We start from the raw sequence: 25,304 nt of genomic DNA, 5'->3' as shown, positions 1-25,304 counted from the left end.
CTTCAAACATAAAGATATAAAACTGTATTTTTTGTGAAGAATCAACAACAAGTGGGACACAATCATGAAGTGGAACGACATTTATTGGATATTTCAAACTTTTTTAACAAAGCAAAAACTGAAAAATTGGGCGTGCAAAATTATTCAGCCCCCTTAAGTTAATACTTTGTAGCGCCACCTTTTGCTGCGATTACAGCTGTAAGTCGCTTGGGGTATGTCTCTATCAGTTTTGCACATCGAGAGACTGAAAATGTTTCCCATTCCTCCTTGCAAAACAGCTCGAGCTCAGTGAGGTTGGATGGAGAGCATTTGTGAACAGCAGTTTTCAGTTCTTTCCACAGGTTCTCGATTGGATTCAGGTCTGGACTTTGACTTGGCCATTCTAACACCTGGATATGTTTATTTTTGAACCATTCCATTGTAGATTTTGCTTTATGTTTTGGATCATTGTCTTGTTGGAAGACAAATCTCCGTCCCAGTCTCAGGTCTTTTGCAGACTCCATCAGGTTTTCTTCCAGAATGGTCCTGTATTTTGGCTCCATCCATCTTCCCATCAATTTTAACCATCTTCCCTGTCCCTGCTGAAGAAAAGCAGGCCCAAACCATGATGCTGCCACCACCATGTTTGACAGTGGGGATGGTGTGTTCAGCTGTGTTGCTTTTACGCCAAACATAACGTTTTGCATTGTTGCCAAAAAGTTCAATTTTGGTTTCATCTGACCAGAGCACCTTCTTCCACATGTTTGGTGTGTCTCCCAGGTGGCTTGTGGCAAACTTTAAACGACACTTTTTATGGATATCTTTAAGAAATGGCTTTCTTCTTGCCACTCTTCCATAAAGGCCAGATTTGTGCAATATACGACTGATTGTTGTCCTATGGACAGAGTCTCCCACCTCAGCTGTAGATCTCTGCAGTTCATCCAGAGTGATCATGGGCCTCTTGGCTGCATCTCTGATCAGTCTTCTCCTTGTATGAGCTGAAAGTTTAGAGGGACGGCCAGGTCTTGGTAGATTTGCAGTGGTCTGATACTCCTTCCATTTCAATATTATCGCTTGCAGTGCTCCTTGGGATGTTTAAAGCTTGGGAAATCTTTTTGTATCCAAATCCGGCTTTAAACTTCTTCACAACAGTATCTCGGACCTGCCTGGTGTGTTCCTTGTTCTTCATGATGCTCTCTGCGCTTTTAACGGACCTCTGAGACTATCACAGTGCAGGTGCATTTATACGGAGACTTGATTACACACAGGTGGATTGTATTTATCATCATTAGTCATTTAGGTCAACATTGGATCATTCAGAGATCCTCACTGAACTTCTGGAGAGAGTTTGCTGCACTGAAAGTAAAGGGGCTGAATAATTTTGCACGCCCAATTTTTCAGTTTTTGATTTGTTAAAAAAGTTTGAAATATCCAATAAATGTCGTTCCACTTCATGATTGTGTCCCACTTGTTGTTGATTCTTCACAAAAAAATACAGTTTTATATCTTTATGTTTGAAGCCTGAAATGTGGCAAAAGGTCGCAAAGTTCAAGGGGGCCGAAGACTTTCGCAAGGCACTGTATGTTTTGTTTATTCCATGTGCTCTGTGTTGTTGTATGTGTCGAATTGCTATGCTTTATCTTGGCCAGGTCGCAGTTGCAAATGAGAACTTGTTCTCAACTAGCCTACCTGGTTAAATAAAGGTGAACTTTTTATTTTTTAAAGTGGTTGACTATTTCGGTTGTATTAAACCCTCTGAACAACCTGGCTGGTTGAGCAGAATTCCGTATATATCTTAAGTGTCAGAGTAGGAGAGCTGTACTAGGATCAGGTCCCCCTTCTAATTAATTATGATTTAAAAAGGCAAAACTGGTCCTAGATCAGCACTCCTAAATATCAGCCTAGAGCCATAATGGCAATGGTGACTGCGGTCATCTTTTGTTGGTCAAGAGAAACCATGGCTCTCTTAGCTGATTCTGGGTGGCTGACTGAGGGGGTGAGTAGATTATTGGAAATCATGACTTGAACCTGACATAATAGTCAGACCTCTATCCCACCACAGGCCTCAACCACTATCTCACCATTAGGGAGAGGAGTATTAAGAAACAGGTAAATCTCTCTCCCGCTCACACACGGTCTAGTGCTCGTCCAGTGAGGGTTCATTGGGATCTGTGGAACGTTGGCTGGCAGAGGTCTGTGGAAAAGTCGCCGCATACTTCAGGGACCTGGACCCACAGAAGAAACACAGCCACAACAACGGCATTTACCACAGCAGGAAAGAATGTGTATGTTGATACAGCATCGGTCTGTAAAGTCTCGGACTTTGTGTAGCTTCTGTGTTAGCGCTTCCAAATGGACTTTGTATGTGTTCTGTGATCTAGTATAGACTAGCGTTGCCCTTCCCCCGCCCTCTAAACCCTGGAGTGCAGAGATGTGTACCTCAGATGAAATTTCCACTGGCTGAGGCCCAGGAACAGAGCTCTGTATTTGACATCATAGTGAACGGGCACGAGCGCACAGGATAGATTCTGTTGTACAAAAGAATCCTCAGACACATTGCTATCGAAGTCATTTTAATGGTAGCGGACAGCACACACGATCATTTAATACACATTACCACAGTGACATCTCCAGAAACCAACTTTAACCTCTACTTTTAACGTCCATTAAAACAAGTGTAAAAATTCACATAGAAAACAAGCTCTTATAAAATGAAAAAAATTAAATAAAATCTAGAAAAAAATTAGAAAAATCAGGCCAGAAAATGTTATTATTTTCCAGTGATGTTTTTTCAACCTTTCCTCAACGTCCTTTAAAAAGACCACTTAAATAATAGGGACAGGATCACCTGAAATGACTCATCCGCACAAGGAACGTTGTCCTACGGTCGACACGTCATACTCTTGTTTCTGGCGAACAACTACAATCTAAGGGCTAAAATGTTTCCTCGTTGCCCCTTGGCTGCAGTTGTTAAGTCACACAGACGTTGCGGTAACGTTGGTCCTTTTTATACCGTTGAAATATACTGCAGGAAGCAACGATTATAATCACGAAACGACCGCTCAGCTCTTGATAATAACAACACGTTGTGCTTGGTTCTAGTCCAGAGACCTGAACAAACCGATCTCTGATCAGCGCTTACGGGAAAACCACAGTTATTCAAGCAGATGTTCTAACCGTTTGTGACTGACTTGAGATCAGCAGTAGGGATATGTCATGTTTGCATAGGGATTGGTATAGCATGGGTCAACTGACAGAACTGCTTATCATTCTCCTTGGATTACACCAACGTTGTGGCGGCAACATTTGCTGATGGTTACTAAATACAAACCCAGAAAGGCCAGACATTCAGCAACGGGTGTTGCAGTCTAAAGGGGCAAGCGCGCACACACACACGCACACGCGCACACACACACACTCTCGGGGACACACACTTGTCTCAGCATTTTTTGGGGGCAGGTCTCCAGTGTGCTGTAACTTCAGCAGAAAGACCACAGCGCTGTTTAGGAAATATAGCATTTATGATGACGGCAGACAGGCAGGCAGAACCACACAGTAATTACAGATGGCAGAGCATACCCAAGCACAAACTCACACACACACGCACGCACACAACATAGATGCACAAACAACCACTAACATCCACACACACACACGTAGCTCTGGACACACACACAATTTCCTGCTAGTGGAGACGTCCTTTGAGAGATGCCAATAGGGCTCTATAGTCTTTATCACCGACATAGTGACTCCTCCCTGTGAATCAGAGAGAACATAAAGAGCAAGACCCGGGGAAATGAGATGAGGACTGTGGAACATGCGCGCGCGGGCGGGCGCACAAACACACTTAGACTTATCCCTTGGTCCACCCTGACCCAACACAAACTCCTATTGGACAACACGAGGGCTGACATGTGCAACTTGAAGTTGTATTGGTTGGCACTTGTTTCTTTTATAAACATACAGCAAGACAAACATACAGCATATTTGACAATTACAGAGCAACATTTAACAGGTTTGAAAGCAAACCTGTGAAAAAGCAAAGCCTGTCCTATAAAACATCAGGGCCTCCACATAGGTAGGACAGTCCAACCATCCGGATTGGGGGGGGGATGTAGGATCCCTCCTGATAAAGTGTCTGTGGGGTTGTCTCAAGACGTACTTTAGAGAGGAGAGTAGATGGATAGATAGTGTGCGCGAGAGAGACTGATAGAGAAAGAGAGACTGAATGAGCGATAGACAGAGTGCAGTGGATGTGTGCAGATGCCGACGCTTGACCAGACACTGTACGTTTATACGGCAGAGCAAGAGCCCTCCCTCAGCGTGGAAGCGACTAATAGCAAGCCAGCCTGCGAAACCCTGGGGGTGTGGTTAAGGTGAGAGCCCCGCACTCATCCATTGGCCCCTTCAGACCCAGTCTGTCCAATCCCGTGGTCCTATGAAGGAGAGTAGGAGGAAGTTGCCGCTAGACACTGATCTAAGATCAGTTTCTGTATCCCTGCAGAGGTTAGGATATGGGTATGGTAGGCTGATCCAAGATCTGTGGCTAAGGGGTAACTTTAACCCGTTTTTAACTGGACCGTGATAGGCTTTCCTCTAAGAGATCATCTAGTGACCCCGCCCCCTCTATGCTAGGCTCCTCCTTTTGTTCGGCCTTGGTCTTCTTATTGAGCGGTTTGCTGAAGGAGGGCGGGGTGTCCTCCTTCATCAACTCTTTGGCCAGGATGTTCGTTACTGCATGACCAGCTCTCCGGTTGGCTGAAAAGAGAGAGAGAGAGAGAGGTCAGACAAGTCAGAGTTGGTCATCTGGCGTTAACAGACATGCGACAGACAGGGATAGTTGAGACGGGTCAGGTCCATTCAGGATGCAGTTCAGTACAGGGTAAAGACAACACGGCCAAACCAAACCTCTCACTGCAAACATCAACCAGGCGACGTCCCAAATGGCACCCGATCCCCTGTATAGTGCACTACTTTTGACAAAGGGGTTATGGGGATCTAATCAAAAGTAGTGCATTATGTAGGGAATAGGGTGCCACTTGGGATGTAAACGCTGAGAGAGAAGTGACTGACTCACCACAGGCCAGGGTAGGCTGTCTGGAGGAATACCTACTGTCTGCTGATTGGTCAACAGTACACACACATGCACAAGCATGTATTCTCAATGGTGATCAGGAGAAAGAACAAAATGCACACACACGAGACACATGCACGTATGCATGCACACACAGCAGTGGCGTTAATGTGAGCAAGGATTAGTGTGTGTGTGTGTGTGTGTAGAGAACCCTTCACTACATGTGTCAGATAACTACCACACCCCATGATCTTGCTGGCACAGAGAGACGGAAGGAGAGGAAGTGGAGGAAGGAACAGAGGATTTGAGGTTGTGAGGAGGACAGGGGGGTGGGAGGGAAGAGAGAGAAGCAGGAAGGAAAAGAGGAGGATTGAAGGCTGTGAGGAGGGGAGAGGGGGGGCAGGAAGGAAAAGAGGAGGATTTAAGGCTGTGAGGAGGGGAGAGGGGGGCAGGAAAGAAAAGAGGAGGATTTAAGGCTGTGAGGAGGGGAGAGGGGGGGCAGGAAGGAAAAGAGGAGGATTGAAGGCTGTGAGGAGGGGGGGGCAGGAAGGAAAAGAGGAGGATGGAAGGCTGTGAGGAGGGGGGAGCAGGAAGGAAAAGAGGAGGATGGAAGGCTGTGAGGAGGGGAGAGGGGGGGCAGGAAGGAAAAGAGGAGGATTGAAGGCTGTGAGGAGGGGAGAGGTGGGGCAGGAAGGAAAAGAGGAGGATTGAAGGCTGTGAGGAGGGGAGAGGGGGGCAGGAAGGAAAAGAGGAGGATTTAAGGCTGTGAGGAAGGGAGAGGGGGGGCAGGAAGGAAAAGAGGAGGATTGGAGGCTGTGAGAAGGAGTGATGTGGGAGGGAGGAGAGAGGAGAAGGAAGGATCATAGGATTGGAGGCTGTGAGGAGGAGGGGGGAGCAGGGAGGAACAGAGGGGTATAAAGAGACAGGAGAGGGGTATAAAGAGACAGGAGAGGGGTATAAAGAGACAGGAGAGGGGTATAAAGAGACAGGAGAGGGGTATAAAGAGACAGGAGAGGGGTATAAAGAGACAGGATAGGAGTATAAAGAGACAGGAGAGGGGTATAAAGAGACAGGAGAGGGGTATAAAGAGACAGGAGAGGGGTATAAAGAGACAGGAGAGGGGTATGAAGAGACAGGAGAGGGGTATAAAGAGGAGAGGGGTATGAAGAGACAGTAGAGGGGTATGAAGAGACAGGAGAGGGATATAAAGAGACAGGAGAGGGATATAAAGAGACACGAGAGGGATATAAAGAGACACGAGAGGGATATAAAGAGACACGAGAGGGATATAAAGAGACACGAGAGGGATATAAAGAGACAGGAGAGGGATATAAAGAGACAGGATAGGGGTATAAAGAGACAGGAGAGGGTTATAAAGAGACAGGAGAGGGGTATAAAGAGACAGGAGAGGGGTATAGAGAGACAGGAGAGGGGTATAGAGAGAGAGGATGTGAGGAGAGGACCACATAGAAACAAAAGAGAGGATGTGGCACATAACCAGAGACTCAGGAATACACGGAAGAGTGAGAGCAGTGAAACCACTATATGAGAGAGAGCCAGAGAGAAGAGAGAGAGAACGAGATAGAGATGGAGTGTGACAGATTGATAAACGTGTCACATTGTCCACAGGGAACATTCTAGCCTTTTCTCCCTCCTCTCCAGCATTTGGCGGACAGCTGTGCTAAAGCGGCCATTTAGAATGATATAGATCAGTGAGGGATTGTGGGTGTGTGTACTTGTGTATGCAAATGTATCAGAATTAAGAGCCATTAATCCTCAAGCAACACCTGCTGCAAAATAACTGTTTGTTAACAGCAGTACATGTTGTACACTGTACGTGTGTGTGTGTGTGTGTGTGACATGAGGACCGAGCAGCGAGATGCAGTAGTGGGTTCTGGAGTTGACCTAGAATGAAGGTGGCAGTTAGTTTGACTCTGGTCATAGATGCAAACAGGCACACACACACGCAAATGCATGAACCATGGCTGTTAACCACATTACAACACACATTCACATGGTTCTGTTGACACACACGGGTTACCGAGCAGGTCTCCAGCACTAGCTGTGACAGGGACAGCACTGAGTCTGGGGAGGAAGAGGAGGAGGAGGAGAGAGCGAGAGGAGGAGAAAGAGTGAGGAGGAGAGAGAGGAATATGGAGAGATACATTAGAGGTTACGCAACTCAGTTCCTTTCACTTGGTCAGTGCTGGGGTTTACAGAGCTTCATCCCTGCTGACGAACGCAGGCAGCTGTGGCTTTAAATTAGCACCTCGCTCTCATCTACCCCAGGGTGTTCAGAACAGAGATCTAACACACTAATTAGACATTATGCAAATGACCCGATAGTGTGCGCGAGCGAGGTGCAGAGCCCGTCCCAAAAACCCAACACAAGAATAACTTAAAAGGGCTGTCAACGCTCCTCTTCTCACACTCAAGTTGAAGAACAAAAAGAAAAAAGAAAGTTGGGCTGAAGTATCACTGTGGTTCAGGGGCACAGCGAGCGAGAAAGGTGTCAAACTTTAAATAAGAGAGGAGGATTCTGAAAAAAAGACTAAACCAGTAATGATGACACTAATCAGAGAATCAGGGCGAGGACACTGGTTTGGGGGCCGGAGAATCAGGGCGAGGACACTAGTTTGGGGGCCGGAGAATCAGGGTGAGGAAACTGGTTTGGGGGCCGGAGAATCAGGGCGAGGACACTGGTTTGGGGGCCGGAGAATCAGGGTGAGGAAACTGGTTTGGGGGCCGGAGAATCAGGGTGAGGAAACTGGTTTGGGGGCCGGAGAATCAGGGTGAAGCCACTGGTTTGGGGGTCGGAGAATCAGGGTCAATCAATTTGAGTTATGTTAGTAACAGAGCATGCTGTCAGAACAGCAGATACATTTGTAATTGATCAGGAACATGTTCATTTTGTGCCGATATCAACCTAAACCTTTAACCCGTATTTCAGAGTGAATGATTGATGAATATATGGCTTATGTTTTTCTCCACCATTGTGTGTAACTGGTTCTTCAGTCAGAGTTGAGAGGCGAACCTGTTCCCTTCCCACCAGGAAACGAGATGTCTAGACCAGAACCCAGCACAATGCCTCACAACATGCTGCCTGTGATTACCTTCGTATAGAACTGTGTGTATGTGTGGGACAGGGGAAACGGGGACACAGACAGGGTGGTGAAAAGATCATCTGTTACACATTACACAGGAGTCTTCATAATTACTGCCCGATGAGGAAGTGAATCGTATAAACAGGGCCGGTAAGTGTTTCATTGTTTGTGTCTGCAGATGTGCTGGGGAGTGTGATTACGTGAGCGAGTGTGTACATGAGTGACAGAGAGTAAGTGTGAAAGGCAAAGCAACGTGTGTTTAGATGGAACCGTTTTATTGTTAGATAGCCATGGTCTCTCAATATTCACAGATGCTCACAGCTATGTGTGTGTGTGTGTGTGTGAGAGAGAGAGAGTTAGTTAGATCAGCGTGTAGAGAGTGAGGGGACTATGATCATGTAGTTTTGACATGATAGCCATGAGGCCAGTATGTATGGATGTTCCCAGCTGGAGCAGCAGCCTGCGGATCTAGTTCTAGAAGCTCACGTCGCCCCCCTCAGGCTAGACAGGGTAACACACAGCGTTCCCAAAACCAGTCCTCAGTGGCAGTGTGAGTCAGTCATCTGGGACGAGTGCTCTGAAAGTAGACAGGGAGCCCCACAGTCCTTTATTAGGGTCATCTCTGTTAAAAGGGCTGGCCTGCTGCTGCGGAGCGAGCGTGTGTCTCTATTGTGACTGGCCCTTTTATGTGTCGCTCCATTGTGATTGGTGCTTTGCCATTCATTCTCTATTGTGATTGGTGGTTTAGGGTGGGGTTATGACCTCGCAGATGGGCCTATAGTGATGTCTGGGATGCCTCATTGTGGTGCCGTCATTCCTTTAAATGAAAGAGGGACTAGTCAGTAGGTCGTAATTTCCTTAGAATGGCTGTGTGAGAGTCTATTTGGATAAGGTCTTTTACTCTGTGTCTAAGTGTGGGAGTGTGTGAATGTGTATACGTTAGTATCAGTATGCAAGCATGTGTGTGTTGGTATGCAATGTGTGAGGGCCTGCTTTAAAAAGAGCAGTGCAGACAGAGGGAGGACAGCTGTAGCACCTCTCCCCCAGAGACAGAGAGAGAGAGAGAGCCGAGTCCCAGGTCAGGGGTTAAAGGCCCCGCCCCCTCTCTGCCACTCTTCGATCAGACAGCCATGACACAATGACCATAGCTGTGCTCGAATACCCATACTAACATTCTGTATACTACATTCTTAATGAGTATATAACGCAAACTCACCCCATTCCGTACAAATGTGCGCAACCGCGACATTCAAACAAGGCTACAAAGAAAACTAATGGGACTGTAGCGACTGTGTTGACTTCAAAATCGGGGGCGTGAACTAGGTTTCTATTCAAGCGTTGATCGACATGGTAATGGCTCTATAGTATTGGAGAAAAGTTGAAAAAACAGACCCTCTGTTAAAACGGGACGTGTCATGTCGTAACGTACAGCACGCATAAAGCTACTATTTCTGTCTTACAATCTCTCTCCACCAGGTGTAGCACTTCTCTCATCGTTTAAAAACAAGAAATGGACAGTGACGGGTAAGGGGGGATACCTAGTCATTTTTTGTGTCGTCACTGCAAGCTGTCATGACTCTCAAAAAAACGGTTTACTTCTGAAGATCACTTTAGCACCGCCCTAAAAACCCGATTCAACACAAACCTTCAAATAGGTATGTAATGACACATTATATAAACTCTTTACAGTGTTTTATTTACATTTTAGAGGCGATAAGGTGATAAGTTGGACAGATCGAGTGAAAAAAAGTAATTTTCCCACACGACATCTCTCCTACTCACTATCACGCATTAGTTTCGCTTTCCCACCTGCCATTTTAAAAAGACCCGACAGGGCTCAATCATGCAGAAACAGGCAGCGTTTAGGTCATGTCATTCATTTTGTTAGTAAGGGGAGAAAGTGTGCTTTACAATGGTATTGACATTACAGTTGATCTGTAAGTATTACGTTTTTTGGGGTGCTAAAATACGGTCAATTGTACGGACCAAGGCAATGTACAAAAGTGAGCGAGTTTACGTTAGCTAGCTAACAACATACCGGTACATACTGCTGTAATGATACGCTATGTGGTTCGTAAGGACAGCGTAGCCAATATAACGTGTAAGGTTACTTATTTGAAAAGTCATTACTTTATTATATTGCTCAACATTACCTTAACATTCGTCATAATTAGTTAAAGCAATGAATTTGTATCCGCTCTCGTGCTTCGACTGCATATTTTCCGCCATTTTCTTCAAATTTCCAAACGATGCGAAGCCACGCCCATTTCCTGAAGAATTGCATTATGGGCCCTAAAGTACAGAAATAGTGTCCTCTGCGTGTATACTTCACATTTTAGTACGACAACCGGGAACCTTTGGTATACTAACTATATCCATACCATGACCAATAAGCATAGTATATACTCAATTCACGTCACAAATAGTACGGTTAGTATGAGTATTCGAACACAGCTCATGACGACACCCAGCACGAGGCTGGAACTGTGTGTGTGGGTGCTCTATTGTGAGGAAGAACAGGGGGACGTGCGTGAAAGAGTAATAGTAATGGCCGTACTAATGAAGTAACAAGAAGGTCTTCGAGGGTTTTCTATGTAGTGCATGCGGGTGTAGGTCTGTGTGCGTGGGAGTCCGAATGTCAGCCATCTTAACTGAAACCAGCCCAGAGTACCACGACGTACCTCCTTCTCTAACCCGCTAAAATAAGACCTCGGAGTCATCTAACGCACGCACTCGCTATTGTGTGGGTTAGATTATGAGAGGCCAGCCTGGCTGGGGAGAACGTCGTGGCAGACTGATTTTCACAGCCATCTTTTCCAATGTGGAAAAATGAGGCATTAACAAAGCTCTGATTGACCTGAACCCCCCCCCCCCCCCCACACACACACACAGGTAGCCAACACAGACATAGAAAACAAGAACTAGGGAAGAGAGAGCACACATTTCCTGTTTGGAGTGTGAAAACGAGTAGAGGTGTCTGACTGAGGCCCTAGTGGGCACTTTTCTCCCCTTCTCTCTTCCCCCCCCTTTCCCTCATTCCTCTACCTCTCTTTCCTTCCTTTGGTTGTGTCTCAATCTGTTTAGCAGTGATTAGGTTGACTGGGCCTCACCTCCCTGTGATGAAGAGTTCTAGCTGTCCCTGGAGAATGCCTGTCAGAGTTAGAGGACCCCAAAGGACGCTTCCACAGATCACTGAACCGAACTTCACAATCTCCACACTCATAACACTGAAACGTCAAACACAGCCGCCCGGAAGAGGCGGGGAGTAGGAAAGATGAGCGAGGCAAAGGGAGGAAGGAAAGGAGAGAGAGAGAGAAAAAGGAGAGAAAAAAAAGAGAGAAGGGTGGGGGGATGTCTGGGCTCTAAGTAGCCTATACTCTGGTGCTGTAACTTTGTGTATGTGTGTTTCTGTGACAGTGAGCTTTCTTAAGTGTGTGTGTGTGCAGCAGCTGAAGTGAGTAACTCAATAGGCCAGTGAAGCAGGAGAGTATTCAACCAGATTATGCGGGTGGTTTTCCTCTAGCCTGAGAGAGCGAGGCTGGAGAACTGTAAGAGTAGAACAGGTCTGAGTGGAAGTCCGCACAGATCACTTAGAGACAGACTGACTGAAGCATGTGTTCACACAATGAACCCAGTCTAGAACGCTATTGCTAGCCTCAGGCTAGTGGTTGTCAACAGAACAGGGGTTAACCTGTTTTAAAAAGGTCATTGTGAAGCCACATTTTTATAGTGTATTTCTATTCTATAACGGAACGCCCCAGACCGCCACAAATCCCTGTCGCTGCCACCCCACCCCTCTCCACCCCCTCCCCCGTCCTGCCAGGCTGAGCTGACAGCACGCCTCGGCCCTCGAGCAACAAAACAGATGGCGCCGTACAAACCGGAGGCAGCCAGGGACTGAAGGCTTCATCAGAGGGAAGGTCACTGTTTGTGCATGAGAGAGAGAGTGTGTCCAAGTATGTACAGTGGCAAGAAAAAGTATGTGAACCCTTTGTAAATACCTGGATTTCTGCATAAACTGGTAATCAAATTTGATCTGATCTTCATCTTGGTCACAACAATAGACAAGCACAGTTTGCTTAAACTAATAACACAAAAACAATTATATGTTTTCATGTCTTCATTGAACACACAGTTTAAAGATTCACAGTGCAGAGTGGGAAAAGTACAGTGCCTTGCGAAAGTATTCGGCCCCCTTGAACTTTGCAAACTTTTGCCTCATTTCAGGCTTCAAACATAAAGATATAAAACTGTATTTTTTTGTGAAGAATCAACAACAAGTGGGACACAATCATGAAGTGGAACGACATTTATTGGATATTTCAAACTTTTTTAACAAATCAAAAACTGAAAAATTGGGCGTGCAAAATTATTCAGCCCCTTTACTTTCAGTGCAGCAAACTCTCTCCAGAAGTTCAGTGAGGATCTCTGAATGATCCAATGTTGACCTAAATGACTAATGATGATAAATACAATCCACCTGTGTGTAATCATCATCATTAGTCATTTAGGTCAACATTGGATCATTCAGAGATCCTCACTGAACATCTGGAGATAGTTTGCTGCACTGAAAGTAAAGGGGCTGAATAATTTTGCACACTCAATTTTTGATTTATTAAAAAAGTTTGAAATATCCAATAAATGTCGTTCCACTTCATGATTGTGTCCCACTTGTTGTTGATTCTTCACAAAAAAATACAGTTTTATATCTTTATGTTTGAAGCCTGAAATGTGGCAAAAGGTCGCAAAGTTCAAGGGGGCCGAAAACTTTCGCAAGGCACTGTATGTGAACCATTGGATTTAATAACCATTGGACCCTCCTATGGCAGCAATAACCTCAACCAAACGTTTTCTGTAGTTGCGGATGAGACCTGCACAACGCTCAGGAGGAATTTTGGACCATTCCTCTTTACAAAACTGTTTCAGTTCAGCAATATTTTGGGGATGAACTGCTCTCTTGAGGTCTTGCCACAAAATCTAAAATCGGGTTGAGGGTCAGGGCTCTGACTGGGCCACTCCAGAAGGTGTATTTTCTTCTGTTGATGATACACTTCTGTGTTTAGGGTCGTTGTTCTGTTGCATCATCCAACTTCTGTTGAGCTTCAATTGGCAGACAGACAACCTTACAATCTCCTGCAAAATGTCTCGATAAACTTGGGAATTCATTTTTCCATTGATTATAGCAAGCTGTCCAGGCCCTGAGACACAAAGCAGCCCCAAACCACGATGCTCCCTCCACCATACTTTACAGTGGGGATGAGGTTTTGATGTTGGTGTGCTGTGCCTTTTTTCTCTCCAAACAGTGTTGTGTTCCTTCCAAACAACTCAACTGTAGTTTCATCTGTCCACAGAATATTTAGCCAGTAGCGCTGTGGAACATCCAGGTGCACTTTTGCAAACTTCAGAAGTGCAGCAATGTTTTTTTTGGACAGCAGTGGCTTCTTCCGTGGTGTCCTCCCATGAACATTATTCTTGTTTAGTGTTTTACATATCGTAGACTCGACAACAGAGATGTTAGCATGTTCCAGAGATGTCTTTAGCTGACACTCTAGGATTCTTCTTAACCTCATTGAGAATTCTGCGCTGTCATCTTTACTGGACGGCCCTAGGGAGAGTAGCAACAGTGCTGAACTTTCTCCATTTATAGACAATTTGTCTTACTGTGGACTGATGAACATCAAGGCATTTCGAGATACTTTTTTAACCCTTTCCAACTTTATGCAAGTCAACAATTCTTAATCTTAGGTCTTCTGAGGTCTCTTTTGTTCGAGGCACGGTTCACATCAGGCAATGCTTCTTGTGAATAGCAAACTCACAAGGCAGCTCTAACCAACATCTCCAATCTCGTTTCATTGATTGGACTCAAGGTTAGCTGACTCCGGAGTCCAATTAGCTTTTGGAGAAGTCATTAGCCTAAGGGGGTTAACATACATTGTAGACAAGAAAAATACAATAATTTGTGTGTTATTAGTTTAAGCACACAGTGTTTGGCTGTTGTTGTGACTTAAATGAAGATCAGATCATTTGATGACCAATTTATGCAGAAATCCAGGCAATTCCAAAGGGTTCATATACCTTTTCTTGCCACTGTATGTATGTATGTATGTATGTATGTATGTATGTATGTATTTATGTGAGTGAGTGAGTGAGTGTGTTCTTACCAGCTTGTCGTGGGCCTCTCTTCCTCTTGAAGGCAGCACCAGACTGCAGCGCCTCCAACAGGCCGTCCATGATACCAGTCTCATCACCCTCTGTATACACACACACACACACACACACACACACACACAATCAATATCACATACACAACTTTCTAACATATATAATCAATACAGAACACAGAAACATCCATATTTACCATACAAAACACACAATTTTCAGCATCCTCCATACAGACATATGACAGAGGAGAGTTCAGTAGACAAAGCACGCCCCCTACCCTCACAAACACACAGAACTCTCTCACAGGGGGGTGGGGGAGTGTCACCAGTCACATGGACATGGTGGCCCATTAGATACAGTAACCTAGTTGGGCACTGACCCAGTTCAGATCCTGTAGAGGCTGCAGGAGTGTACACACACACACACACACACACACAACAGGTCTAGTAAACTATGGCTCAATAAGCTTCAATGTCAACCAGGGATGTGTGTGAGTATACTGTGTGTTTGTTTATGTCTTTGTACCCCTGCGCAGACACAGTGTCTGGCAGTCTAACAGGGGAGAGGGGACTCACTGGCATACATAGGCATGTGGTTTGAATTATATCCACTTTGAACTAAAAGAAGGGAGGGTGACAGGGGGTGGGGGAGTGCTGCATGGGGTTAAAGGTTGTTGTCTTCATCCCCCCCCCCCTATAACCACCCCCCCCACCCCACCCACTGGCTTAATCCCACTGTAAGCCTAGCGGCAGATGGCTCCTAGACTTGTCTGTCACATCAGAGAAAGTCACACACACACACACACACACACACAGGCCCACAACACAGCTCGCATACCCACCCAAGTGGCCGCGGCACACAACTGCACAGGCAGAAAACATGCAGTCGTGTTTTTATTTTTAACCAAAAAGGAGAATACTTCTGGCATAGAACCACTCCCCCCCACCTCCATAAATCACACGCTTGTGTTAAACCCAAAGCCATACAGTGAAAACATCTTCGAGGAAACTGCTTTTGGGTGGGTGTTAACGGCAGCAATAAAGGGACAAACTGGGACCGGTTTTAAAAAGCATGCTATATAGTTTACCTAATGACCTGTACACTAAAATGAGACGACCATATCCTAGGGCTAAGGCCCTCTCACTGCACAGCATGTATGCATTATTGTATGGAGCTACATTGGCTATGGGAAAGACCGTCTAACGATTGAATAGTGCAAATTACACTATTGGCTGCCCTATCATTTCTGTAAGTTAGATTTTTTTAATCGTTTTTTATTTTATTTGCATTAATCAATTTGAAACACTTGTTGATAGCTAATTAAATCACATATGATCCCTAAAACTGCTGCACAATACTCATTTCATTAACACAGCCATTGATAATCTATGGTTGGAAATCAATAGGAGAGTGAGTGGTGGTCAAGGTCATTATCAAATGCTCTCTGACCAGTGTGTAATGATGATGACCCCCCCCCCCCCCAACAAAAACAAGGTATAGCAAGGCAGTGAGTTAAAAGGGCATAAACTCTGCTAATCCGGTAATAGCATTAGAGAATCAGCATTAGAGATAAAGCTGGAGAAAATAATTACCAGCTATTCTCTAAAGATGTCCCTTAGACACCCCCCCCACACACACACACAGCCTGGTGTCGTCATGTGCAGAACAAGAGCACCCCTAATGGTATTACTTGACATATGCACACACAAACAAAGACAGACAACAGCCCCCCCTTTGGCCACGAGAGATGGTTTACCCAGCATGACTACCACTCTTGCAGGTCACGTTCATCCCCCACCCCCTTCCTGTCAACCCACCTATCCCTTTCTCCTCTCCGCGTCCCTCCCTCTGTTCGGCGAGGACCAACGCTGTCTAATCCCTCTGAGACATCTGTTGCTCTACAACCCCCCCCCCCCCTCACAGGCTCTAAGCATTCCCAGTGGCTACACGCCACACACACCCACGTGTCTTCTCTCACTCTCATACACACACACACACACACCACAAACACACCCTCTTTCAGGCAGCACTGACACCTAGCTGCAGACCTGGGGAACTATGCAGGACTGTTGCAACTGAGGAATATGAACAGGTCCCAGGTCAGCTTAGACTACGGCTGCTGTCCCTAATACAATAGGCTTTTGCCATTGGCACTAAACCCTAGAATATATACAGTGAAGACTAAGCATAAATAAACTAGGCCTAAATCCTGATTATAAATGAGCAGTAGTACAGCCTAGGAGTATGTAATATCACTATATTTTAATCTTAATTTATATGCTGGTATTATAACCGACCGATTAATCGGAATGGCCGATTAATTGGGTCCGATTTCAAGATTTCATAACAATCGGAAATCGTTATTTTTGGGCGCCGATTTCCGTTTATTACATTTTTTTATATTTTTTATACCTTTTATTTAACTAGGCAAGTCAGTTAAGAACACATTCTTATTTTCAATGACTGCCTAGGAACTGTGGGTTAACTGCCTTGTTCAGGGGCAGAACGACAGATTTTCAGCTCAGGGGTTCCAATCTTGCAACTGCACAGTTAACTAGTCCAACGCTCTAACCATTGCACTCCATGAGGAGCCTGCCTGTTACGCGAATGCAGTAGAAGCCAAGGTAAATTGCTAACTAGCATTAAACTTATCTTATAAAAAACAATCAATCATAATCACTAGTTATAACTACTAATCCAGTTTAGCAGGCAATATTAACCAGGTGAAATTGTGTCATTTCTCTTGCGTTCATTGCACGCAGAGTCAGGGTTTATGCAACAGTTTGGGCTGCCTGGCTCATTGCAAACTAATTTGCCAGAATTTTACGTAATTATGACATACATTGAAGGTTGTGCGATATAACAAGAATGTTTAGACTTATGGATGCCACCCGTTAGATAAAATACCGAACAGTTCCGTATTTCACTGAAATAATAAACATTTTGTTTTCGAAATGATAGTTTCCGGATTTGACCATATTAATGACCAAAGGCTCGTATTTCTGTGTGTTATTATGTTATAATTAAGTTTGATTTGATAGAGCAGTCTGACTGAGCAGCAGCAGGCCCGTAATCATTCATTCAAACAGCACTTTCGTGCGTTTTGCCAGCAGCTCTTCGCAAGCACAGTGCTGTTTATGACTTCAAGCCTATCAGCCTAATGGCTGGTGTAACCAATGTGAAATGGCTAGCGAGTTAGCTGGGTGTGCGCTAATACTGTTTCAAACGTCACTCGCTTTTAGATTTGGAGTAGTTATTCCCCTTGCGCTGCAAGGGCCGCAGCTTTTGTGGAGCGATGGATAACGATGCTTTGAGTGTGGCTGTTGTCGATGTGTTCCTGGTGCGAGCCCAGTAGGCTCGAGGAGGGGGACGGAAGCTATACTGTTACACTGGCAATACTATAGTGCCTATAAGAACATCCAATAGTCAAAGGTATATGAAATACAAATGGTATAGAGAGAAATAGTCCTATAATAACTACAACCTAAAACCTCTTACCTTGGAATATTGAAGACTCATGTTAAAAGGAACCACCAACTTTCATATGTTCTCATGTTCTGAGCAAGGAACTCAAACGTTAGCTTTTTTACATGGCACATATTGCACTTTTACTTTCTTCTCCAACACTTTGTTTTTGCATTATTTAAACCAAATTGAACATGTTTCATTATTTATTTGAGGATAAATGGGTTTTTATTGATGTTTTATATTAAGTTAAAATAAGTTAATTCAGTATTGTTGTTAATTTTCATTATTACAAAAACATTTTTTAAAATTTAAATCAGTCGATTAATCGGTATCGGCTTTTTTTGGTCCTCCAATAATCAGTATCGACGTTGAAAAATCATAATCGGTCGACCTCTAGTGTATATAGTCTCCTCTAGTTATAACGCAAGTGTCTGTGTGAGAGAAACTGAGGACACAGTCTCTGTTTATTTCACATGGGATTGTTAAGGCCATGAACTCCAAACACACACTGACCTCACAGAGTTCAACCAACTAGTGTGTGTGTGGGAGAGAGGGAGGGTGTGAGAAGCAGGAAGTAAAACGTGAGGCAAAGTAATTAGGAAGAGAGACCTTGAAACACAGGTCAACCCGCACAACAAAGACTAGGTGAGTGTGTGTACTGTGTGTGTGTGTGTCTGTGTGTGTTTAACTAGGTTGTGAAGAATACCACGGAGCTTTGGCAGTCCTACCACCTGTATGTAAATGGCCTCTCCCCTCCCAGTCACACACAAATGTGCAGTCAAGTTTCATGGTGAACTGTCGACATGAAGCTCAATAGGCACTCAAAGCGCTATGAAGGAATGGATGGATGTGTGTGTGTGTTTTTTGAATGTCTGTAGTGGTTGACCATGAAAACGGACTCCTTCACGTTCGACACACTGCATGGAAAATTGGTTAAAATGGCAGGTAGATCACTTGCTGCCCCTTTAAAAAGAAAGGAGAGAAATTATGGAAAGAATTAGGGAGAGATGGAAGAAAAAGAGGGAGGAGAAGAGCCAGCTGGAACACATCATCAGGAGAGAGGGAAATAATGTGGGTGAAAGAGTGCACACACACACACACACACACACACACACACACACACACACACACACACACACACACACACACACACACACACACAGCGCTGTAGCAGAGAGGAATTCTGTTGACTGTGGAACTGTGGAGTCCCAAGGGAGACCAACTGGAGCCAAGAGGAGGAATGTTCCGAAAGTAGGTCAGAGAAAGAAAAGTAAGTCACTTTTTTGCCTGCTACACCCTCACACATGCTGTCCCTCAGCTTGTGTGAGGCTGTAGAAGGCAAAAAAAGTTACTTATTTGTGGTCCGTTTGTATGGGTTTCAGCGCATTGCCCTGTGTGTGTGTGTGTGTGTGTGTCAGGATAAGACGTCCGCTATCCCAGCCTGTTTGAATCCCAGACAGAGGAAGAGAGAGGAACGTATTTGTGGAGCTAGAGAGTTCCTCCATCGTCTTACTCTTTTCTGAGAAGAAAATCCCTCGTTCCAAAAACAATGGACGAGGGGATAAGACAGACTACAGTTTCCTCCACATTTGTATCCTCCGTCTCTTGTTCACTCGCTCTTTTCTCTCGCTCTGTGCAGAGATCCTCTGTATTAGATTATCTTAGGTCTGCTGTGGATTACTGGAGAACACACACACACACACACACACACACACACACACACACACACACACAGACAGATCCCGCAGTACAGTGGGCTCTGACTGCCCCCAACTGGTATCAAGGAGAAGTTCATTTCACAAAACATCCTCCCACCCACACACGTTGACCCACTCCTCTCCCACAGACACTCTGACCTTCGTTGAGGTCCAGTTGTTGGCTTCTCTTCTGTTTCTCCTCCTTCTCCCTGTCAGCCTTCTCTCTGGCCAGCTTTGCTCTCTTGATCTTCTCCTCCGCCTCCCTCCTCTTCGCATTCTCCTTCACGGCTTGCTGAGGGGACATGGACACAAGAGACGGTGAGTGCGTGTGTACGCGAGAAGGGGGGAGAGAGCGCGAGCACGCGACACCGAGAAACACGTGAAGAGTTGGCCACGTGCCAAGACAACCGGGTCAAACAAGCCAGCGCCTGCACCTGTAGGATCACGGCGCTCTCTTAGTAAACCACAGTCGCAGCTAAACGCTTTAAAATGTGACAGACACACCTCCCATTACGCACGCGATGTCAACACTAGGAACAGGTGGCAGAACCTGTCCCCCAGTTTCCACTTCCTCCCCCTTCCCTCTAATGTGTTTGTTTAGGCTAAGAGGGAACTGATAAGGAATTACCTGTAAATATTACTTGCACAGGCAGGTGAGGAGAAACGACGCTGTTCGCTATCGACTTCAGTGTGTAGAATTGAACCCGAAATGAGAGACACCCGTGCGCGAGAGCGCACACTCACCTGGAACATGTTCTTGAAGTTGTTGAGGTCGCCAAAGAACTCTTCGACAGAAATCTTGCGAGGGTCGAACACAAAGTAGTCCCCCAGGTCGGAGTACTGCTTCTCCATGTTCTTATGCATCATGTCCAACTTCTCGTACTGCTCTCTGGCACTGACCACGAAGCTGTGGGGAACAGCGTTAAGGAACACAGGGCCCAGCAAACACACAGAGGCCTACACACTCACACACATTCAGCACGGAAGACTTGGCCGGCAGGAAATGACATCAGAGGATGTGTCCCGGTCTCCGTCGTAATTCGTAGGGTGTGTGGCGCTAATTACAAACAACACTTCACACGTCATTCTATTGGGTCAGAGGAAGTGAAAATGACTGGAGAGAAGTTGGACTTCGAGTGAACGTGATTCGCAGTAGTAAAGGATATATTCATTTTCTCTATGAACATGTCCCTGTCACTCTGTGGAGGAGGGAAGGTCTCCAGGTCTTTGTCCAGACTCTTCAGCGCACGGCCCATCTGCTCCAAGTTCTTCTGCAGAGTCTCAGCCGACACTGGCACAGGGGTTAGAGGGGAAAAGGGGCAATACGTGTCATGAAAGGCAAGGGGATGAGGAGAGAAAACAAGGAAAGGAAAACTGTGTCCGAATATTTACATCCACCACCCCCCCCGTCTTAGTTCTGAGGGCAGATGTTAGGTGTAGTCTAGGGTTGGGCAATATTACGATAGCATCGTCTAGCGTCTACTGTCAGCCATCGCCGATGGTGACGACACAGCGATGTGACAGGCGATGGTTTAGCCCATTTAAAAAGTGACTGGCGCCGCCCCGTAGGCTTAAGGGACCGAGTCGGTCAGCACACGAGTGACATTCCGAGTAATCTGCCTGGGTCCTATTTGCTATTGCCCTATTTCAATAAACAGCCTGTTATGCAAGCCTACAGAACGCAACAGAGTAAAGTAGCTAAGACGAAAAATTCCCCCAAGATCTATGTGTGTAGATCTCTCAAAATGTCCAGTCAGAATACTGCTTCTCTCTCTAGCTCTGTATAGCTCAAAGCTATTCCGTATATTTATAAGGAACACTCCTTAACTAGACTGGGTCTAGCTGTTAAAAAATAAGGTAAAAAAAATTTAAAACGCAGGCTATATTCCCTCTCCATTTGATATGAATAGGACTTTGGGCCAAGCTACACTTTCATCATTTTACGCATGCACGGTAGCCAGGGGACTCATAACGAGAGCGATCAAACGATAGCGATAGACTATAGAAAGAAATGTTGAAATACAAGCTTCAAGTTGAAGCCCATTAAGAAATAAATGATCCGTGCGGGAAAAAATCCATCTAAAAACAAAAACAAAACGGCCAATAACCTAAACTCCTACTAGGCCAATCATAAAAGCTTAAAGGCAAATTTAAGTTATGAACAGTAGCCTATTTCCTAAATATTCTATAGTCCTAAAGTTGCCGCTTTCAAAGAGAACAAGAATGAAAATTAAGAGAGGAAGCAAGACAAGTATTGTGAAGCACGAGGACGGAGGACGTCCAGCCCGTGATTTTACCACTACTTGATCACGATACGTCGCCCGACCCTAGTGTGGTCCATGGTTGTCGTGGTTACCTCGGCTGGCCTTCTCCACGTGGATGAGCTCGTCTGGGAAGGTCATGACGTCGGGATACTGCTCCTGACAAACGTCAGCCAGGAAGTGCAGCAGCGTCTGCTTCAGGTCTGCCGTCTTGGTGTCCCGCAGCTGATTGGAAAGAGGGTCAGAGGGCAAATCAGACAAGCGTTTGATCCCCCTCACTTTTAAAACCCTCAATGCAGTCTGCTTATCACGTCCATTTTGTCCTAACCCTGTAGCGTGTATGTAGATATGCGGTTGTGTCTGTGTGTGTGTTTATTTACGCGTGTAGATCTCTCTCTATCACCTTGCAGAAGTAGTGGATGTTGAATGTGAAGGCCTCCGAGTGACGTGCATGTGTGGATGTGTACACGTGCGTCTCTCTCTCTCTCACACACACACACACACACACACACACACACACACACACACACACACACACACACACACCTTGCAGAGGTAGCTGATGCTGAATCCGAAGGCCTTGGCGTTGCGGGAACCGGCGTTCATGTAGTTGCCCACCAGCAGGATGATCTGCAGCAGCTGGGAGAAGGTGGCGCTCTTCCTCAGCTCCTCGCAGGCCGCCGTCACAGACACCACGTCTGGCTTGATGTTGTTCAGCTGCTCCTCAAACTGCAGCCGGAACAAGATGGCCGTCAGCCGAGGCTTCAGCCGCTTCACCGTCGACATCTGGAGGCGGGAGCGAAGGCAGTGTTGGAGACCATGACAGACACAAGAGGTAAATGTGTTATAAATGATTTCTGAAGCATCTTTTAAGTGCAAACGAACACTTGTGAATGCTCTATAAAGCCTTTTATAAGTTATGTTTCCTTTAAAGTGGGTTGGGAGGGATTGTATTTCCTGGTAGTGTTTGTCTAGGGTCAATGGGTTTGTGTGTGTAGTTGGCTAGTTCGTGTTTGCCAAGTCTAATGTGTTACACTATGGGTTATTCAGGCCAATCAGAGCTTTGTTAATGCCTCATTTTTCCACATAATAGCGTGTGTGTTCTGTTCTCACCACGACTCCAAACTGCTCGGCCTCTGCCAGGTCTTCATACTCGTCTTTCATCTCACCCAGAACATTTAGCGTCTCCTGTTCAGGCAGCTGCTTGATAAGATTCTACACAGACAGAGAGACACACAGAGAGAGACACACACAGAGAGAGACACACACAGAGAGAGACACACAGAGAGAGAGAGACACACAGAGAGAGAGAGACACACAGAGAGAGAGAGACACACAGAGAGAGAGAGACACACAGAGAGAGAGAGACACACAGAGAGAGACACACAGAGAGAGAGACACACAGAGAGAGAGACACACAGAGAGAGAGACACACAGAGAGAGAGACACAGAGAGAGAGAGACACACAGAGAGAGAGACACACAGAGAGAGAGACACACAGAGAGAGAGACACACAGAGAGAGAGACACACAGAGACAGAGACATACAGAGACAGAGACACCGAGAGAGAGAGACACACAGAGAGAGAGACACACAGAGAGAGAGACACACAGAGACACAGAGAGAGAGACACACAGAGACACAGAGAACATTAATTTACACACAGGACGAATACAACATTTGAATGCATAAAAACGCACGCATAGGAAACACCGACTCGGCTCACGTTCAGCCAGCCAGCCAGACAGACAGACAAACAAAGACACCCTCTCTTTGGTCTGTACCTGCACCATGGACTCAGAGAGCAGCTTCTCGTTGACCTCCAGGATGACGTTCTTGATCTCCTCGTAGGGCAGACGGAACGAGCCCAGGAAGATGGCTGAAACACACAGCCAGTCAGAGCTCACACACACACAACCCAACAACACGTGACTGCTAGATAATTTGCTGCATTGTAACCCTGAGAAGCTGAGCATAGTGGATGGTGGTGACGACACTCACAAAGGTTCTGAGATGATTTGGAGTCCAACACCTTCAACTCTTTCACCTTCTTCTTCTGGGTTGTTTTCCTCTCCTCCTCTCCCTCCTGGTCTTTCTTAGCTGTTCACAGAGAAAGAGAGAGCGAGAGAGAGAGGTGGGGGGTGAAGATTTTATATTGTTAATATTTGGTCTTCAGTTGGTAGAGCATGGCAACTAAGTCACTAGATAAAAGCTAAAATGGCAAGAGGACTCGCGTCAATCCCGAAGCACATTTCAACTGGAGGGAGGAGATAGATGGTGCGCAAGAGGATAAAAAAAGGAACATAGCAGTGGAGAGGAGGCCATGGTGACCTTTTTAAAGCATATGACAAGGAAAACAGAAAGAGTGATATAGCAGAGGTGACAAGAGAAACAGTATGATAGAAATAGAGGGGGGGGGGGTGGATGTAGATAGAGGCTGGCAGAGCGAGAGAGAGCGCGATGCCCTTTTTGTGCGTCTCCCCCCTCCAGCTGTAGAACGTCATGGAGGTGTTGGGAGCATTGTAACGTTACACCTCGGAGTAGACGGGAGAAACAGCACTCCACCACCACGGGGGAAGAATTTTCACGTCGCACAAGGCTACTGGACATGGTTCTCATGCAGATGGACATGGAGGGCTCGGAGGCAGGCACAAAGCAGCAGCGAACACACCACCATACACACTCAAACTGTTGGGACAAGGGTCAGGAACTTGTCTGTGGGGAGTGTGCGTACTTCTGGGTTGAGCTCAGTGTGTTGGACACACACACACACAAAAATAATTGTACGCACAAAATAATTTAGCTAACAGGGATCTTGATCCAGGAAGCGATTGAAAGTCTCTGTTGCAGCCTTGAGCTTGATATAATTTATTTAACACATCTTAGATTTCTTATGGTTATACTTAACTTATAGTTAGTTATAAGCAGTGACATAGCATGCAGTCCCCCCCCCCCTCCCAAATATGACTTTCTATTTTTTAAATGGTTTTTGAAAACCATACATTCGGTATTTCGAAATATACCAAACAGTGCATTCGGAAAGTATTCAGACACCTTGACTTGTACCACATTTTGTTACGTTACAGCCTTATTCTAAAATGGCCGCCCGGCCGAACTGAGCAATCGGGGGAGAAGGGCCTTGGTCAGGGAGGTGACCAATAACCCGATGGTCACTGACGGACCTCCAGAATTCCTCTGTGGTGATGGGAGAACCTTCCAGAAGGACGACCATCTTTGCAGCACTCCGCCATTCAGGTCTTTGGTGTGATGAAACCAAGATTTAACTTTTTGGCCTGAATACCAAGCGTCGCGTCTGGAGGAAACCAGGCACCATCCCTACGGTGAAGCATGGTGGTGGCAGGGACACAAGGCGGGATTGAGGGAAAGATGAACGGAGCCAAGTACAGAGAGATCCTTGATGAAAACCTGCTCCAGAGTGCTCAGGACCTCAGACTGGGGCAATGGTTCACCTTCCAAAAGGACAATGACCCTAAGCACACAGCCACCACAACGCAGGAGTGGCTTCGGGACAAGTCTCTGAATGTCCATGAGTGGCCCA

At 45.8% G+C, this 25,304-nt stretch overlaps 1 protein-coding gene across 4 annotated transcripts; it reads right to left on the bottom strand.

Annotated features, from left to right (window-relative positions):
- Positions 1–2,530: 2,530 nt before the first annotated feature.
- On the bottom strand, positions 2,531–24,296 carry LOC149978271 (protein diaphanous homolog 1-like). Of its 4 annotated transcripts, none has more exons than XM_090198234.1 (11): positions 23,747–24,296; positions 23,530–23,624; positions 22,859–22,960; positions 22,292–22,531; positions 21,841–21,970; positions 20,651–20,775; positions 20,229–20,393; positions 19,644–19,776; positions 14,319–14,408; positions 7,062–7,138; positions 2,531–4,737 (listed from the first exon to the last, which is right to left on the bottom strand). In XM_090198234.1, exons 2-11 carry the CDS (start codon positions 23,536–23,538, stop codon positions 4,711–4,713), a joined length of 1,098 nt encoding a protein of 365 aa, XP_090054360.1. In that variant the 5' UTR covers positions 23,539–23,624; positions 23,747–24,296; the 3' UTR covers positions 2,531–4,710. The 4 variants fall into 4 exon arrangements, with proteins under 4 accessions (XP_090054360.1, XP_090054358.1, XP_090054361.1 ...); XM_090198232.1 differs by having other exon boundaries at positions 7,088–7,138; XM_090198235.1 differs by having other exon boundaries at positions 7,095–7,138.
- Between the last annotated feature and the right edge of the window lie 1,008 nt (positions 24,297–25,304).

This window comes from Oncorhynchus mykiss, chromosome 14 (genome assembly GCF_057628025.1).
Source record: "Oncorhynchus mykiss isolate SJ-2025 chromosome 14, ASM5762802v1, whole genome shotgun sequence".
Lineage (NCBI taxonomy): Eukaryota > Metazoa > Chordata > Actinopteri > Salmoniformes > Salmonidae > Oncorhynchus > Oncorhynchus mykiss.
Note: the sequence above shows the minus strand (reverse complement) of the source record. Positions and strands in the feature narration are given on the sequence as shown.

Coding starts and splice junctions, on each gene's coding strand:
- LOC149978271 (XM_090198232.1), bottom strand. Junction 14,409..19,643: donor ACAACTGGACCTCAACGAAG/GTCAGAGTGTCT, acceptor GTGTGTATACAG/AGGGTGATGAGACTGGTATC. Junction 4,738..7,087: donor GGAGACCTGCTCGGTAACCC/GTGTGTGTCAAC, acceptor CTCTCTTTTCAG/CCAACCGGAGAGCTGGTCAT.